This window comes from Dendrobates tinctorius, unplaced genomic scaffold (assembly GCF_039654945.1).
Source record: "Dendrobates tinctorius isolate UK_male_01 unplaced genomic scaffold, ASM3965494v1 ptg000071l, whole genome shotgun sequence".
NCBI lineage: Eukaryota > Metazoa > Chordata > Amphibia > Anura > Dendrobatidae > Dendrobates > Dendrobates tinctorius.
This window is the reverse complement of record NW_027361739.1, coordinates 12,841,975-12,860,821: the sequence shown is the minus strand read 5'-3', so window position 1 is coordinate 12,860,821 and position 18,847 is coordinate 12,841,975. Positions and strand designations below refer to the sequence as shown.

General features: G+C 41.2%; 1 protein-coding gene across 1 annotated transcript in view; it reads right to left on the bottom strand.

Annotated features, from left to right (window-relative positions):
• Nucleotides 1–18,472, bottom strand: part of LOC141096044 (thyrotropin-releasing hormone receptor-like) — a 168,904-nt gene extending 150,432 nt beyond the window's left edge. Inside the window, exons 1-2 of the mRNA XM_073582413.1 lie at nucleotides 18,288–18,472; nucleotides 16,293–17,182 (exon numbers count right to left, since the gene is read on the bottom strand). Coding sequence (XP_073438514.1) covers nucleotides 16,293–17,090 — 798 coding nt within the window. The 5' untranslated portion in view covers nucleotides 17,091–17,182; nucleotides 18,288–18,472. The remainder of the gene's footprint in view (nucleotides 1–16,292; nucleotides 17,183–18,287) is intronic.
• Nucleotides 18,473–18,847: the final 375 nt, after the last annotated feature.

Below are 18,847 nucleotides of genomic sequence, written 5' to 3'. Positions count from 1 at the left end.
TAAAAAGCGATCAAAAAATGTCACGTGCCCGAAAATGGTACCAATAAAAACGTCAACTCGTCCCGCAAAAAATAAGACCTCACATGACTCGATTGGTCAAAATACGGAAAAATTATAGCTCTCAATATGTGGTGATGCAAAAACTATTTTTAAAATAAAAAGCGTCTTTTAGCATGCGACAGCTGCCAAACATAAAAACCGCCATAAATAGTAAATCAAACCCCCCGTTATCACCCCCTTAGTTAGGGAAAAATAATAAAATAAAAAAAAAGTATTTATTTCCATTTTTCCATTAGGGTTAGGGTTAGGGCTAGGGTTAGGGCTTGGGTTAGGGCTAGGGTTAGGGTTAGGGCTGATATTAGGGTTAGGGGTGTGTTGGGGTTCGGGTTGGAGTTAGAATTGGGGGTTTCCACTGTTTGGGAACATCAGGGGCTCTCCAAATGCAACATTGCATCTGATCTCAATTCCAGCCAATTCTGAGTTGAAAAAGTCATATGGTGCTCCTTCCCTTCCAAGCTCTGCCATGCGCCCAAACAGTATTTTACCCCCACATGTAGGGTATCAGCCTACTCAGAACAAATTGCAAAACAATTTTTGGGTCCAATTTCTCCTGTTACCCTTAGGAAAATAAAAAATTGGTGGCAAAAATATCATTTTTGTGGAAAAAAATGATTTTTTTATTTTCACGTCCGAGCATTATAAACTTCTGTGAAGCACTTGGGGGTTCAAAGTGCTCACCACACATCTAAATAAGTTCCGTGGGGGGGTCTAGTGTCCAAAATGGGGTCACTTGTGGGGAGTTTCAATAGTTTAGGTACATCAGGGGCTCTCCAAACGCACATGACACCCGCAGACCATTCCATCAAAGTCTGCATTCCAAAACGTCACTGCTTCCCTTCCGAGCCCCGACGTGTGTCCATACAGTAGTTTTCTCCCACATATGGGGTGTCAGCGTACTCATGACAAATTGGACAACAACTTTTGTGGTCCATTTTCTCCTGTTACCCTTGGGAAAATGAAAAAATTGGGGACTAATTGATCATGTTTGTGGAAAAAATACGATTTTTTTATTTTCATGCCCTGGCATTATAAACTTCTGTGAAGCCCTTGGGGGTTCAAAGTGCTCACCTCACATCTAGATAAGTTCCTTAGGGGGTCTAGTTTTCAAAATGGGGTCATTTGTGGGGGGTTTCCACTGTTTAGGTACATTAGGGGCTCTCCAAAGGCAACATGACACCCGCAGACCATTCCATCAAGGTCTGCATTCCAAAACGTCACTACTTCCCTTCCGAGCCCCGACGTGTGTCCATACAGTAGTTTTCTCCCACATATGGGGTGTCAGCGTACTCAGGACAAATTGGACAACAACTTTTGGGGTTCAATTTCTCCTGTAACCCTTGGGAAAATAAAAAAATTGGGGACTAATTGATCATGTTTGTGGAAAAAATACGATTTTTTTATTTTCATGCCCTGGCATTATAAACTTCTGTGAAGCCCTTGGGGGTTCAAAGTGCTCACCTCACATCTAGATAAGTTCCTTAGGGGGTCTAGTTTTCAAAATGGGGTCATTTGTGGGGGGTTTCCACTGTTTAGGTACATCAGGGGTTTTCCAATCGCAACATGGTGTCCGATCTCAATTCCAGCCAAAAACGTCAAATGGCGCTGCTTCCCTTCCGAGCTCTGCCATGCGCCCAAATAGTGGTTTACCCCCACATGTGGGGTATCAGCGTACTCAGAACAAATTGCACAATAACTTTTAGGGTGCTGTTACCCTTGGAAAAATAAGAATTGAGGGTGAAAAGATCATTTTTGTGGAAAAAATATGATTTTTTAATTGTACGGCTTTATGTTATAAACTTCTGTGAAGCCCTTGGGGGTTCAAAGTTCTCAACACACATCTAGATAAGTTCCTTAGGGGGTCTAGTTTCCAAAATGGTGTCATTTATGGGGGGTTTCCACTGTTTTGGTACATCATGGGTTTTCCAATCGCGACATGATGTCCGATCTCAATTCCAGCCAAAAACGTCAAATGGCGCTGCTTCCCTTCCGAGCTCTGCCATGCGCCCAAATAGTGGTTTACCCCCACATGTGGGGTATCAGCGTACTCAGGACAAATTGCACAATAACTTTTAGGGTCCTTTTACCCTTGGGAAAATAAAAATTGGGGTGAAAAGATCATTTTTGTGGAAAAAATATGATTTTTTAATTGTACCGCTGTACGTTATAAACTTCTGTAAAGCCCTTGTGGGTTCAAAGTTCTCACCACATATCTAGATAAGTTCCTTGGGGGGTCTAGTTTCCAAAATGGGGTCACTTGTAGGGGGTTTCCACTGTTTAGGTACATCAGGGACTCTCCAAACGTGACATGGCGTCCGATCTGAATTCCAGCCAATTTTGCATTGAAAAAGTCAAACGGCGCTCCTTCCATTCTGAGCTCTGCCATGCGCCGAAACAGTCGTTCCCCCCCACAAATCAGGTATCAGCGTACTCAGGACAAATTGCACAATAACTTTTGCAGTCCAATTTCTCCTGTTACCCTTGGTAAAATAAAAAAAATTGAACCTGAATTATTTATTTTGTGAAAAAAAGTTAGATGTTCATTTCTTTTTAAATATTCAAAAAAATTCCTGTGACGCACCTAATGGGTTAATAAACTTCTTGAATGTGGTTTTGAGCACCTTAAGGGGTGCAGTTTTTAGAATGGTGTCACTTTTGGGTATTTTCTATCATATAGACCCCTCAAAGTGGCTTCAAATGTGATGTGGTCCTAAAAATAAAATGGTGTTGTAAAAATGAGAAATCGCTGGTCAACTTTTAACCCTTACAAAAAAAAATTTTGGTTCCAGAATTGTGCTGATGTAAAGTAAACATGTGGGAAATGTTAGTTATCAAGTTTTTTGTGTGCCGTATCTCTGTGATTTAAGGGAATAAAAATTCAAAGTTGGAAAATTGCGAAATTTTCAAAATTTTTGCCAAATTTCCGTTTTTTTCACAAATAAACGCAAGTTATTTGAATGAAATTTTACCACTAACATGAAGTACAATATGTCACGAGAAAACAATGTCAGAATCACCGGGATCCATGGAAGCGTTCCAGAGTTATGACCTCATAAAGGTACAGTGGTCAGAATTGTAAAAATTGGCCCGGTCATGAACCTGCAAACCACCCTTGGGGGTGAAGGGGTTAAAGTTCTTTAGCTGTACCTGCACTTGCCTTACAAGGCTGCTATAATAGATGATGGGAGTAGATTACTGATGGACTGGATAGATTAGGAAAATTTTGGGACAAGCGTTTTCAGAGTTATAAAGCAGAATATAAACCAGACGACTGCAGCCGCCCAGGTCACTGTCACATCAATTGTGCTGCAACATTGCTGTGTAAAAGGATTGAAAAATTGTGTACTCCCTCTTAGGCCGGGATCACACATGAGAGACACTCGGACGAGTCTCGCATCTTAATACCTGGCACTGCTGCCGGCACTCGGGAACAGACTGTGCGGCTGCATGTATTTCTATGCAGCTGAGCGCTCCAGTCCTGAGTGCCGGCGGCAGTGCCGAGTATTGACGTGTGAGACTCGTCTGAGTTTCTCGCATGTGTGATCCCGGCCTTACACAGGCTTTTAACATGTTAATACCTGTCAATCCCTTTAAGGCATGGAGTGTGTGGGTTATGGGAACATGCCAGCATCTGGAGTTGGGAAAGTAGAATGTAGGTGCCATGCCATAGCTGTCCTGGGACTGTAGGAGTTATCTAAAATATTGTAATATATTACACGTAGGTCATCAATATGTTATCAGTGAGGATCCAACACTACCTGATGTACCTGATATCTGCTACTGACAAATGTAATCAATGTACGGAGCGTCAGCTCTATCTATACATTGCTGATTGCAAACGCTACGTACTGCAGTTTATCTCCCAATCAAATGATATTGATAACATTTTCTATAGGCAGGTGCACATGGCCATTTTCGGACAAGACATCATATCGAAATTGGACCTATGATAGTCTATGGGTCCGTGCACATGTCAGTTTTTTTAATCGGCCCAAGTTGGTCTGAAGAAAAAAAAAATCGCTGCATGCCAAGGTTTGAGCTGATATTCTGATCATGCAAGTCAATGAGTGTGTGGAAACCATCGGACTGCACTCCGATGACATCGGAGTACAGTCCGATTTCCATAAACTGAGAGACTGGAGAAGATCAAGAAATTTTTTTCTCCGTCTTCTCTTCCGAGAGAATCTGATCACACTCTAATCAGAGTCTGCTCAGACAGCTGTGAGAGAGTGAGGTGTGATGCCAAAAGTATGGCATGAGACTGGCGCTTGAAGTGCTGACAGTCAAGAAGAGGAGCCATTCTTGCCCAGAAGAGAGTAGAAGCCATCCACAGATTGGACTGAGCAGCCAAAAGTCCTGAATAATAGGGTGTAGAGGAGGCAGACATGGACTGAAGAGTGTGACTGCCGACTTTCTGACAAAGGACTGTAAAATAGCCTAATGTTAAAAGTCTGAGCACTATCTTGATTAAAGAATTAATGACTATTTCATGCCTGCTTCCACCCTCAAGATAGCGCCATCCTGCAGCTCTGTTAAAGGGATGCCATTCACTACCTCGTGGCCCCTACAGGCATTAGTGTCATTTTTAAGTTGTACCTGGGTAATAAGTGGGTGAGGTGTACATGTCCTGCCATTTTGGGTTTGTATTGATAGGTATGTGTAATCGCAGATATATTTGATATAACGCTGCTTTCACACAGACATTAAAGAGTAAGTAAACTTTCACTTTATTAGAGAATTTGTCTCCAATTCTGTAAAATAATTGCATGTAAGCGGCTTCTAATCCGATGCATTTCCCCAGTCTGCCTATCTTCAGTTGCACTGATATCAGTGTGTCCTCATTTGGAGTACTGATGCTGGCAGTGAAACGGTCAGCACCTATGTCTCACTAAGGGTTCATTCACACTTCTGTTTTTCTCATAAAGGAGAGTTCTGTGTTTTTCACAGACGTCACTGGTACCTATGATAGTCTGTTTGCATGTCCAATTTATTCCTCAGACCCAGTGGGCCATTTAAAAAAAAACTGAGACATTTCCCATAAGGATTGGATCAAAATCCACAATATGAGTCAATGGGTTCATTGAAAAACTACAACCTCAATCAGATGACATCCAAGTGGGTTCTGATTTTCAGAAAGGAGAAAGTGGAGAAACTTTTTCTTCTTCACTGACGAGAAAAAAATATGACAACTGGACCACACTCTGATCAAAGTCTGTTTTTCTTGTTCTTAGAAAATACTCGTGCGTGAATGAGGCCTCACTCTGGGGATAAGCAGAACACTCAGAGGAGGAGAGAGGTGCTGATCCATCACTGCCAACATCTGTACTCCAAGCAAGTTCTGATATCAATGCTGCTGAAGACAGGCAAATAGATCAGGATAAACAAAGTTTAGAAGACACTCAAATACATATTTTTACAGGAGTGAAGAAAACTCTCCTAAAAAAGTAACATAGCAACATAGTTAGTAAGGCCGCAAAAAGACATTAGTCCATCCAGTTCAGCCTATAAAATTCTGTCAGAATAAATCCCCAGATCTACGTCCTTCTAAACAACCTAACAATAACTGTAAGATACAATATTGTTACGCTCCAGGAAGACATCCAGGCCTCTCTTGAACCCTTCGACTGAGTTCGCCATCACCACCTCCTCAGGCAGGGAATTCCAGATTCTCACTGCCCTAACAGTAAAGAATCCTCTTCTATGTTGGTGGAAAAACCTTTTCTCCTCCAGACGCAGAGAATGCCCCCTTGTGACTGTCACCTTCCTTGGTATAAACAGATCCTCGGAGAGATATTTGTATTGTTCACTTATATACAGTCATATGTAAAAGTTTGGGCACCCCTATTAATGTTAACCTTTTTTCTTTATAACAATTTTGGTTTTTGCAACAGGTATTTCAGTTTCATATATCTAATAACTGATGGACTCAGTTATATTTCTGGATTCAAATGAGGTTTATTGTACTAACAGAAAATGTGCAATCTGCATTTAAACAAAATTTGACCGGTGCAAAAGTATGGGCACCCTTATCATTTTCTTGATTTGAACACACCTAACTACTTTTTACTGACTTCCTGAAGCACTAAATTGGTTTTGTAACCTCATTGAGCTTTGAACTTCATAGCCAGGTGTATCAAATCATGAGAAAAGGTATTTAAAGTGGCCACTTGCAAGTAGTTCTCCTATTTGATTCTCCAATGAAGAGTGGCATCATGGGCTCCTCAAAACAACTCTCAAATGATCTGAAAACAAAGATTATTCAACATAGCTTTTCAGGGGAAGGATACAAAAAGTTGTCTCAGAGATTTAACCAGTCAGTTTCCACTGTGAGGAACATAGTAAGGAAATGGAAGAACACAGGTACAGTTCTTGTTAAGCCCAGAAGTGGCAGGCCAAGAAAAATATCAGAAAGGCAGAGAAGAAGAATGGTGAGAACAGTCAAGGACAATCCACAGACCACCTCCAAAGACCTGCAGCATCATCTTGCTGCAGATGGTGTCACTGTGCATCGGTCAACAATACAGCACATGCATAACGCCTTTTTGTATGACCAAACAACTCAATATTTGTTTCATCAGTTCACAGGACCTTCTTCCAAAATGTAACTGGCTTGTCCAAATGTGCTTTTGCATACCTCAGGCGACTCTGTTTGTGGCGTGCTTGCAGAAATGGCTTCTTTCGCATCACTCTCCCATACAGCTTCTCCTTGTGCAAAGTGCGCTGTATTGTTGACCGATGCACAGTGACACCATCTGCAGCAAGATGATGCTGCAGGTCTTTGGAGGTGGTCTGTGGATTGTCCTTGACTGTTCTCACCATTCTTCTTCTCTGCCTTTCTGATATTTTTCTTAGCCTGCCACTTCTGGGCTTAACAAGAACTGTACCTGTGTTCTTCCATTTCCTTACTATGTTCCTCACAGTGGAAACTGACTGGTTAAATCTCTGAGACAACTTTTTGTATCCTTCCCCTGAAAAGCTATGTTGAATAATCTTTGTTTTCAGATCATTTGAGAGTTGTTTTGAGGAGCCCATGATGCCACTCTTCATAGGAGAATCAAATAGGAGAACTACTTGCAAGTGGCCACTTTAAATACCTTTTCTCATGATTTGATACACCTGGCTATGAAGTTCAAAGCTCAATGAGGTTACAAAACCAATTTAGTGCTTCAGGAAGTCAGTAAAAAGTAGTTAGGAGTGTTCAAATCAAGAAAATGATAAGGGTGCCCATACTTTTGCACGGGTCAAATTTTGTTTAAATGCAGATTGCACATTTTCTGTTAGTACAATAAACCTCATTTGAATCCAGAAATATAACTGAGTCCATTATACAGTTATTAGATATATGAAACTGAAATACCTGTTGCAAAAACCAAAATTGTTATAAAGAAAAAAGGTTAACATTAATAGGGGTGCCAAAACTTTTACATATGACTGTACTTATACATGGTTATTAAATCGCCCCTCAGTCGTCTTTTTTCTAGACTAAATAATCCTAATTTTGCTAATCTCTCTGGGTATTGTAGTTCCCCCATCTCCTTTATTAATTTTGTTGCTCTCCTTTGTACCCGCTCTAGTTCCATTATATCCTTCCTGAGCACCGGTGCCCCAAACTGTACACAGTACTCCATGTGCGGTCTAACCAGAGATTTGTACAGAGGCAGTATAATGCTCTCATCATGTGTATCCAGACCTCTTTTAATGCACCCCATGATCCTGTTTGCCTTGGCAGCCGCTGCCTGGCACTGGCTGCTCCAGGTAAGTTTATCATTAACTAGGATCCCCAAGTCCTTCTCCATGTCAGATTTACCCAGTGGTTTACCGTTCAGTGTGTAATGGTGATATTGATTACTTCTTCCCATATATAGTGATTCATAACTTTCATAACTTTCCATGCTGAACAAAATGAAGAAAAAAAGTAAAAAAGTAAAAACTCCTCCTTATGCACAAATTTATATTTACTTGGAAGTGTATATATAACTGCAGAAATACAAATACATCCCATTGTCACAGGAAACATCTCTACTCCTCACCGTCATTAACTTACAATCACCGATATCCAGTAATAGATCCCACCTCACCCATATCCAGGTCTGAGTAGCCACCAAGGAAAAGTCACTAATCTCAGCTGTGTTCCCTAATGAAATATGTGGATGCAGATCTAAAACTCAATGCAGGGATTATTACTGAAAGAACACACGACATGACGTTAAGTGGACAATGTCATCTTAGTACAGGTGGCCTGGATGTAAAAATTAATCTAATCAGTCTTCTTACAATTCAACTTAGCAATTAGATGACATCTAGAAGGCCTAGATAAGCTGTAATTTTCCTGCAGCACCTCCACAGGGGAAATAAAGCATTGCACTATTGAGTCCTCCAGGAAGCAGGTAGGTCCTGGTGGTATGATGCCTCACTATTGAAAAGGGTAGTGACAGCAAGTCTTCTGAATCAGACCTCCTCAAAAGGGGTTGACCAGATTAAGAAACCAATTTTCACATATACTATTAAGAAATTTTGAGTAAACAAAGGGGTGTATTCTATTCATGATTCTCAACTCTTGGTTTTTGTGAGGTGTTGTTACAAAAAGCATCTTTTACTGTAGGATCTGTCGTGTTCTGCATTAGACAGAAAACCCATTGTTGGTAAAGGACAAAATTTGGTTAAAGGCAAAATTTGCATTTTTATTTTCAGGGGGGCATCTTTGGAATGGAGGGGCATAAAAGAAAAAGAAAAACTGTTCCAAAGTCACTGGAGCAGAACCAATTGGGAGATGTACTTAGGTTACATTAAAAAAAATCCAGTGAAAGGTCTCCCTTAATACATTTAATTCTTTTGATATTTTCTCATAGCCAATGCCACACCATAACCAATAGATAGCACAAATGGATTGGCAATCCATGCATACTTTAGACTGTCAGCTGATCCAGCATGTTTGGATGACGTTAGTCTAATGTCTATGGGGGAGTTGAGATCCACCATGCCTGTTATTAATAATTTTGTGTTTTGAACTGATGCCCAAAAGTGATCTGTATATTCCATATGAGGCCAAATCCATGCTTATTTATGGCATGCCATATACAATAGGGGAAACTTATCAGGACTGGAGTTTCAAATATTAAGGGCCCGTTACACGTAGCGATATCGCTGCAACCTCACTGGTTTTGTGACGTAGCAGCGATATTGCTAGCGATATCGCTACATGTGACACTTACCTCCGACTGGCTCCCCCGCGATGATCGCTGATCGTGCAAGAACGGCCTGGGCCATTTCTCGCCGGCCGATTCCTGCTGGGCTTCCTGTGGCGCCGACAGCGACGCATGGACGCGGGCGGGAGGACGTCAGGATCGCCTTGTCTGACAGGTAAGTAGCGACCCCCGACCCCTGCCATGTCGCTGGTGAGATCTGCCTGTGTGGCAGCTCACTAGCGACCACTTAGCGATGCACCAGCAATCCATATCGTTGTCGGGATCGCTGGTGCATCGCTACGTGTAACGGTACCCTTCTTAAACTGCAGTGAGCTGGAGTGCTGTGAGTCAAATTTATCATGCGTCTTAAAAAAACTGGTGCAGATTGGTGCAACATTTTTGCCAGAAAATGACATTTCAGTCAGCAGGAGGCTGACCAAACATCATTGTGGTTTGGTCCTGATGAAGAGGTTCGGAAACCTTGAAACGCGTTGACAATAAACCACATTCATGCTTCACCTTTGTGTTTGATCGTATCCAGAACCATCATATTTCTCATTCATCGCAACGTGTAATATTTTACACAACTTGGTTATCAGATAAGACGCTACTTGCGCTTTTTTCTCTCCAGAGTTTTACCATTTGATCCACTTATATTTGTAAACTTTCTACACTATAAGAACAGTAATTTTTATAACCCGCCCACCATCACCTTGTGTCTTTAAAAAAAACCATCATTTGCACACATATACATCAATGCTTTTAGTAGGCTTTTGTTTTAAGAGAAACCTTCTACTCTCTACAAGCATTGAATGAGGACAGTCTTATCTATGGAGGCTGTGCACAAAGAGAAATCCCGGAATAAGCCTCTAATGTGACTACTGCACCGTATCAAACAAGTCATGCGTCTGGTAGCCTGCCTGAAAAAAAAGCCTCCGCTTAATGCATCTGGCGCTCACTGATAGTGCTAATAGTCTCAGGTTATCCTCGGTAAACACTTACTTGTTAAAACTTCCGCTGCTGAAATAAGTGAGCCACAACAGTGAGAAGACAGCAGAGATGGATATTCTTCAATACACTGCAAGTATCACATTGTACAGCACCGAACCCAGAGAGTGATGGTTAGTAATGAAATCAATGGAAGAACTGGCTCCATAACAGAACCAACCTCAGTACCACCATAATGGAGCCATCCACAGCACTATCAAATTGATACAATCAAAAGTATCTCTGTAGCGACGTCATGCATAGTACCTCCACCCATTACACTACCAAATTGATGCCAACCACAGGATCTCCATAGTGTTTCCTTCCCTCAGTATCTCAATAATGGTGCCATTAACAATACCGCCATGACTTTGGTACCCACAATACTTCCATAATGGTGCCATGCATTATACCTCTATTTTGATGATCTCCACAGCACTTTCATTATTGTGACACTAGCAGTATCTCTTTAAGAGACAGCCACAGAGTCCCTGATAATGAAACGCCAACCACAGTATTCTCATAATGGCACTACCCATAGTACTTCCATATTGGTGTCACCCAAAGAACCATCCAAATGGTGCCACCTTCACTACCTCCATAATCGCACCATGTACCATACCGAAATAATAGTGGCAATAGTGTTTCTTAAAGGGAATCTGTCACCCATTTTTTAGTGATATAATGTAAAGATATCACCCAATTGTGCATCCCATAAGGATTCTATTAGGATTTTTTATTCCCCCCGACCCCGCACTCTCGATGCATAAATACCTTTGTTATCTTGTTGGGGATGTATGCAAATTGCCGCGGTCCGATGGGCGTGGCTTAGTCGCCTTCTTCCCCCCCTCCTCGGCTTGCCGAACGTAATCTTCATCTGTGAATATCACAGATAACGTTGTTTTCCACGCTTGCACATTGAAATGGCCTCCGGCGCCTGCGCAGTATGTGTGTCCTGCATGTGAAGACTTCCAGGGCATAGACCACGCTGGAAAATACCGGCGCATGCGCAGTACCAATTATATGCTTCGCCCACAGTTGGGCGAAGCATACTGCGCAGGCGCCAGAGGGATGTTCAATGTGCAAGCGTGGAAAACAACGTTATCTAAGATATTCACAGATGAAGATTACATTCAGCAAGCCAAGGAGGGGGGAAAGAAGGCGACTAAGCCACGCCCATCGGACCGGACCATGGCGATTTGCATACATCTCCAACAAGATAACAAAGGTATTTATGCATCAAAGGTGCGGGGTCAGGGGGAATAAAAAATCCTAATAGAATCCTTATGGGACGCACAATTGGGTGATATCTTTACAGGATATCACTAAAAATGGGTGACAGATTCCCTTTAAGAGGTTGACCGCTATAAAGATTTTAGCCCTAGGACTCTCATAACATTGCTAGACACAATACTTTCAAATGGGCCAGCCACCGTACCCCCATAATAAAAGTAGCTACAGAAACATCATATCAGGCTTCTACAGTGACTGCTCCTATAGACACCTGCAATGGGCAGCTCTATGGATCTTTGAACAACTAATAATATGCAAGTCCTTGGGAGATAAGTAATCAGCCGGGCATAAGCCATCAGCCATATAATTATTTTCAACACTGTCCATAGAAGGGGAACATATATATGGTATGTATAAGAAGGCCTCCAAACATTTGGTACAATTATTAGGACTCTCCACTTATAAATGAAAATGTCTAGATTGGGTGTTGGGTGGTGTGGCATACTGAATGGGAACCTCCATCGCTCACTAGGTCTGGACCTATCAAAATCATGGAGTTGGAGAGGTAATGCCTGCACTTTGATTGGCTTCCAGGAGTCACATCGTTACCTTTATCTTGAAGACTGTTTCTATGAGAAGATGTGACTTCTGTTTTCACACATAATTTGCACAGATTAATACATTGGGGAATTAGATTGTTGCTGTTGATTAATTTAGGCCAATTAGAAAGTCAGATCAGTCGCTTGAATTAATTATAGCTGCTAACGGGATTGTAGTGTTAACCTCTGAAATGTTCATCAGGCCGTGCAGCCAACAATAAATGAGAATCTAAATCGCCATTCACCTATGATTCTAATTACACTGGTTTAATGGCAGTCTGGGGAGATAGTGATACAAACGTTGATTTCTGTTAGATGTGGTGGCAGTCAAACATAGGACAGGATTTCCTGACAATATGGTGGAGGTGCATAAATGTATAAATTTATAAGTGAATTTTTTGCATTTCTACTCTTTGGCTTCTCATCTTGTGCAAAATGAAAAACTCAGTTGTGGTGAGACTGCTATCCTGCATTTCCTAAGTATACAGTATGCCCCTACATTAAAGGGAATCTTTCACTAGTTTTACGCCTTAGGGTGTGTGCACACGCTGCGGATTATGCTGCGGAGTTTTCTGCGCGGATTTGTGTATATCCGCAGGTAAAACCGCAGGTCAAAAGACCTGCGTTTTATGTGCAGATTTTCTGCGGTTTAGCCTGCGGGTTTCCCCTGCGGTTTGACACCTGTCATGGAGCAGGTGCCAAACCGCAGCGGAATCCGCACAAAGAATTGACATGCTGCGGATTTGAAACCACAGCAAATCCACGCAGAAAATTCCACATCGTGTGCACTGCGGATTTCAGTTTTCATTGAATATAATGGTACTGTACACCGCAGCAGAAACTGCTGTGGATCCGCAAGACCAAATCCGCTGTGGATTCACAGCAGAATCCGCAGCATGTGCACACACCCTTATTAGCCATGCCTACCACCTTTCCAATCATGTAAATGGGGTTCCTGGAAACATATTATACCCTCATAGGTGGCCCTACATACCTCTGAAAAAGTGTTTTATTCATATTCAGCACTGCATGGAAACTGTGGTCCGAGCCGATGGGCAAATCCAGATTGAGATCAGCGCCACCAGGTCCCTTCAAAGGCCGCCTCTTCTATCCGGATAGAAGTGGATGACGTCTCTATGTTATCTACACCATGCTCAAAGTTTTGTCCCGGGAAAGTGAAATCAGAGAAGAGAGCACTGTGTGGATTACAAAGAGACATTTTCCACTTCCATCCAGATAGAAGAGGCGGTGTTTGAAGGGATCGGGGTGGCGCTGATCCCAATCTGGATTTGCCAATTATACCGTACCATACAATTTAATGCAGCGCAGGATAAGCACAAACACTTTTTCAGAGGTATACAGGACCACCTATAGGGTATAAAATGGTTGTAGGTATCTCATTTTCATGATTCTAAAGGTGATAGACATGGCTTATAAGGCAAAAAAACTGGTCACAGGTTCCTGTTAAGAGTAGACAGACACTTATTCAGGGCGAGTTCTAAGTAGAAAAGGAGAAAATAGCTACGAAGAGTGTCTTTTGCTTTGTAAGACTTGGTACATCCCTGCATTGCCTGGATAGTCCATGGATGTCAAAGGACAATATGTAACGCTGAATGTGGAAACTTTTTTTGTGTGTTCTACCACTAAGTCTTGAGGGTGACATACATATTTTTAGAGACCCTTCTAACAAAAAATATTTCCAGAGCAGACTTCCTATATTGTATTATATTTATAACAAAATTCTCTACTTTTGTATAGTTGTTGTCACATCGTACAATATCATTACTCATGAGGACTTTCATATGAGTAGATAATAGCATAATCCTCTGATTACCGATGTAATCTACCATATTTATAATAATCTATGCTGAACCCAGATGCAAGAAATGTAAAAACTAACTTTATCCAAAAAGTGGAACAGGTGGCAATAACTAAAAGCCACCATTACTATTCCATTGTGGGTAGTCCTGCAATGTGAGTCACTCTGTAAGTTATAAGATCAAAGATAAAGGTAAAATCCAGCACTTTGTAATGTCCTCACTTGGGGTGTTGTTAGTAGATCACGGGTGATGTACTATGTGGATGAATTAATCTCTTCCCCAGCACCAAATTTGTCATTTTTTCCTGAAGACCATAAATCAGGTGTACATAAGACTACTGTCCCACAAAGTCATCACAGCTAGAAGGTCAGGGAGATAACTGTTGGATAAAAGAGTGAATCTCAAGGAAGATAGCTGTCAACAAAATCAGTGATGTGTCAGGAATATAGCTGTCACTAAATTGAATGACGTTTGGGGGGAGAACTACCAGCTGAATGAGTTAAAATCCGAGGATACAGTTGTTGACTTACCGAGTGGAGGTCAGAGAGAATGTATGTTCCACAAATGAGGGGCAAATGAAGGAGACAGTTGTTGGAAAAATAAGACGTTGTCAGAAAGATAGTTTTCAAGTTTTTCAACCTAATCATTTGAGATCAGGAAATTAGGCTGTTGACTCAACAAGTTGGGGAGACAGATGTTGGCCAAATAAGTGGATGCTGGGAAAGACCTGAGTGATGATTGGGGAGATAGCTGGTGGAAAATAAGGGAATTCTGTGGGAGAAATATGTGGAGGTCATGGGAAATAGCTAAAAACTCATCAAGCGAGGTCGGAGGCGACAGACATTAGCCAAATGAGTGGATGTTAGAAAAGATAGCTTTTGGTTTGATGCGTGAAGGTCTACTCAACAGGCGGAGATCTAAACAAATAGCTGTTGGACAATTGAATGGATGTAGGGGGAGACAGCTTTCAGCCCAATTACTGGAGGTCAGTGAAGATAGCTGTCAACTCAGCAAGTTGAAGCAGATAGCTCACGGGCAAATGACCAATGAGGGGTGACCCTTAATAGGGTGTGGAATCCATTTGTAACTGATATACTGGGTTTTGTTTTAGTCTAGGAAATTGCTGACTGCCACTAATTGAGGAGAACTAAACTGATGTTTACACCGGAATATGTGTGGGAATCTCCTACACAGATAATGTGGTAACGATATTGTGTATTGAAACCTTATGTTGATAATGAAGGCTCTCATGGGTAATATTTATTATGTTGAGATTTGGTAAGTTGTCCTGAGCACTTGACTTACTGGTTTAAATTATGTGTGCTACTTTAAAGGAAGACATAAAATCTGGGTGCTTTTTATCTTTATATGTGATTTCACCATGATTTCATGAAATTGCTGTTAGCCAAACTAGTGAACATCTAAATATCTCCCACAATAATCCAATCACCTAATCCTCTTGAGAGGATTTTTCCACTCATTTAAGAATCATGATGCATTCGAAAAGCAAAAAACAATTTATTTTGTGTCATTATCATATGATGCTCTGTTGGGTGCTGGATCTCCTCTAGCAGATGTTGCCACCTGTTGAATATAGATGGTTGTGACCATGGAATAATATGTAATCAGTCTTTCAGACCTGGATTTGATTACATTTGTTTGTACAGTTTTTATTATTATTGTTGTGGTAGAGCACATGTTTATTCTACATTATGTATACTGCTGTGAGAGACACACGTAAGGTCAAACCTCGCTGACAAAGCGAATGATTGGATGGGGGCATTACATATGGATATTTTAAGGAAATACCTGAATCAATTGCAGATATTGCAAAAATAAAACATACTATAAGGCAGGTTGGTAACCTGAGGACATCCAGAATTTCTCCCAGGATAAAAGGTGGATGTCCCTCGGCCCTCATCTACACCTTCTGTAGCCTGATTGTGTTCTATTATTTCCTGCTGTTGACTTTTAATCAATAGAGCAGAAGTCATCCTCACTCTGCAGGTCATCATCATCCCCTTTCCACTTTTCCGAACTTGAGGCTACATCTTCCTTTAAGTAGTGGTATAGTTTACAGGGGTTGTCATCTGTGAACAGTCAAAACGATAAGCTTAGACCTCTATTGACCAGCTGTAATCACGGCAGCAATTTCACTGTAGTGCCACCGCAGCATATCAATGGGCTATCAGGTCCTCCAGAGTGAGGGACTCTGTTTTTAGACTCTCCTCTGTGGATAATAAATGATGGACCCATTCATTGACACAAAATGCCCTAATTGTCTACTTGGATTTTTTTTTTATAAACTGGACAATACATTTTCTCTCCAGTGTAGATTCTGCTACTAATTTTAGGAAGCATGCAAAAATTGGACTGTGAAATGTGCACATAATAAATAAAATATTACTCACTTGCTTTCGGGAACTGACTGTATTTTTGTTTCCTTTGCATGAAAGCTTAATGGAATTGTAGGGTTTCCCTTGGTGTTTGGAGCTCATTCTGCTCAGGTCCTGAGAGTTAGAAGGCAATGGGTTCATAAACAAGATCCGTGCTATCAAGCCATAAAGAACCGTAGCCAGGACTAGCGGTATAACATAGAAAATAGTGAAGTCCAAAAAGTAAATTGGAGTATATAAGTTTCTGGACACTCGGTAGCCACAGTTGACTTGAACTCCATCTGCGAACTTGACCTCCGTGATGTCCACAAGAAAGAACCACATGACGCAGTACATGGAAGTGAAGAGCCACACGAAGGCAATGATCTTCTTGGCTCTGGATACAGTACAGATAAACTGAGCTTTTATAGAATGGCAGATAGCTATGTATCTCTCCACTGTGAATGCTGTGATGGAGCAAGCTGAGATATTGATGCCAAGATACTGTAGGTATGTAATGACGAGACAGCCAATGTAGCCATAAACCCAAGAGGCAACCACTTCTGAAATATTAGGCAGTCCCGCAGCAAGTAGAACTATTAGGTCAGCGATAGCCAAGCTGACCAGGTAACAGTTTGTTGGGGTCATCATGTGTTTAGTTCTTAGGACCACCAAAACTACCATGATATTTCCAGCTATGCCAATTCCACAGATCAGAAGAACAAGGAAGATGGTGACCACCTGAACTTCTAGGGCGTTCTGGGGCATATTGCTAAAGGTCTGGTTAATCTTAGTGTCATTCATCCCATCTAGGGACAGTGTGTAATTATCCATGGTTCTGGCTGCCAAATTCCTTCTCAGAGATCGGTTTGAGGTTAAGAATCGTGTAAAACAAGAGCAAGAAATCTCAATCACATCTTCATTTCCTACGCAAAAAAACAAAATCACTATATTACACACATGGCTGAGCTCCAACAGGTCTCATACTATTAATACATTAATGGAGACGATTGTTCCCTGTTATCAGTCATTTCTTACAGCATGCTTTTTGAAAAGATAGTCCACCCCCTGGATCAATTCTTTGTCTCCATGAATCTCAAAAAGTATGAAAATTGTTTATTAGGTCATTATATAACCTGTATTAAAAGGATTATCTATTTTAGGAACCTTGGATGAATGATGTACTGTCAGATCTACTAGATGAACTGCTATATACTCAATGCAAAGATCGGAAAAGTTTGTGAAACTATCTATCTATCTATCTATCTATCCCATATCTATCTATCCCATATCTATCTATCTAGCTATCTATCTATCTGTCTATCCCATAACTATCTATCTATCTATCACATATCTATCTATCTATCTATCCCATAACTATCTATCTATCTATCTATCCCATATCTATCTATCTATCCCATAACTATCTATCACATATCTATATAGCTGATATCTATCTATCTATTATCTATCTATCTATCTATCTATCTATCTATCTATCTATCTATCCCATATCTATCTATCCCATATCTATCTATCTATCTATCTATCTATCTATCTATCTATCTATCTATCTATCTATATCTATCCCATAACTACCTATCACATATCTATATAGCTGATATCTATCTATCTATCTATCTATCTATCCCAAATCTATCTATCTATCTCATATCTATCTATCTATCTATCCCAAATCTATCTATCTATCTAATGTCTACCTACCTTCTGTTGGGAATTATTGTATATACTCATTAGCTAACAGTTCAGTCTCCATAATAAAGTCATCACAATGTGAGATTAATTTATTAATAAAAAGCAATGTCTGCTTGTGTGTTAGTAACTGCTAAAGTAATATTACAGATACATAGCAAAACTGTTTTTGTCAAAGCTACAGTTATTTGGCATTACTTGTGCTGATAGACCTTTCCTTAGTTGTGGAAAGTAGCATCAATAATAACAATGACCTGACAAATTCACCTCTGCTACATCCATGAAGTGTTACATTGCATGAAAATAAGAAGTCTTTACCCTCTCCATTTGGCTTCCGTCCTTTTTGCTTGCAGACAGTTGCGCTACAGAGGTGAGAGGAGGCGGCAGTGATGCTCAGTGTGTTCTGTCTCCAGATGCTGCTCTATAGTGACTGAGAACAGTTTCAGCACCACAGACAGCGACCAAAGCCCGTCCTCTAAATGGAGGCACACACCACATGCAAAGTAATGCGCTGCCCACAACACGCAGTACACAGCATGTACCACACAGGTACACAGCCTACACCACACACAGACATCCTGCACCACAAATATACGCAGCCTACACCACACACATACAGCCTGCACCACACACATTCACAGCCTGCACCACACACATACACAGCCTGCACCACACACATACAGCCTGCACCACACACATTCACAGCCTGCACCACACACATACAGCCTGCACCACACACATACAGCCTGCACCACAAATATACGCAGCCTACACCACACACATACACAGCCTACACCACACACATACAGCCTGCACCACACACACACAGCCTGCACCACACACATTCACAGCCTGCACCACACACATACAGCCTGCAC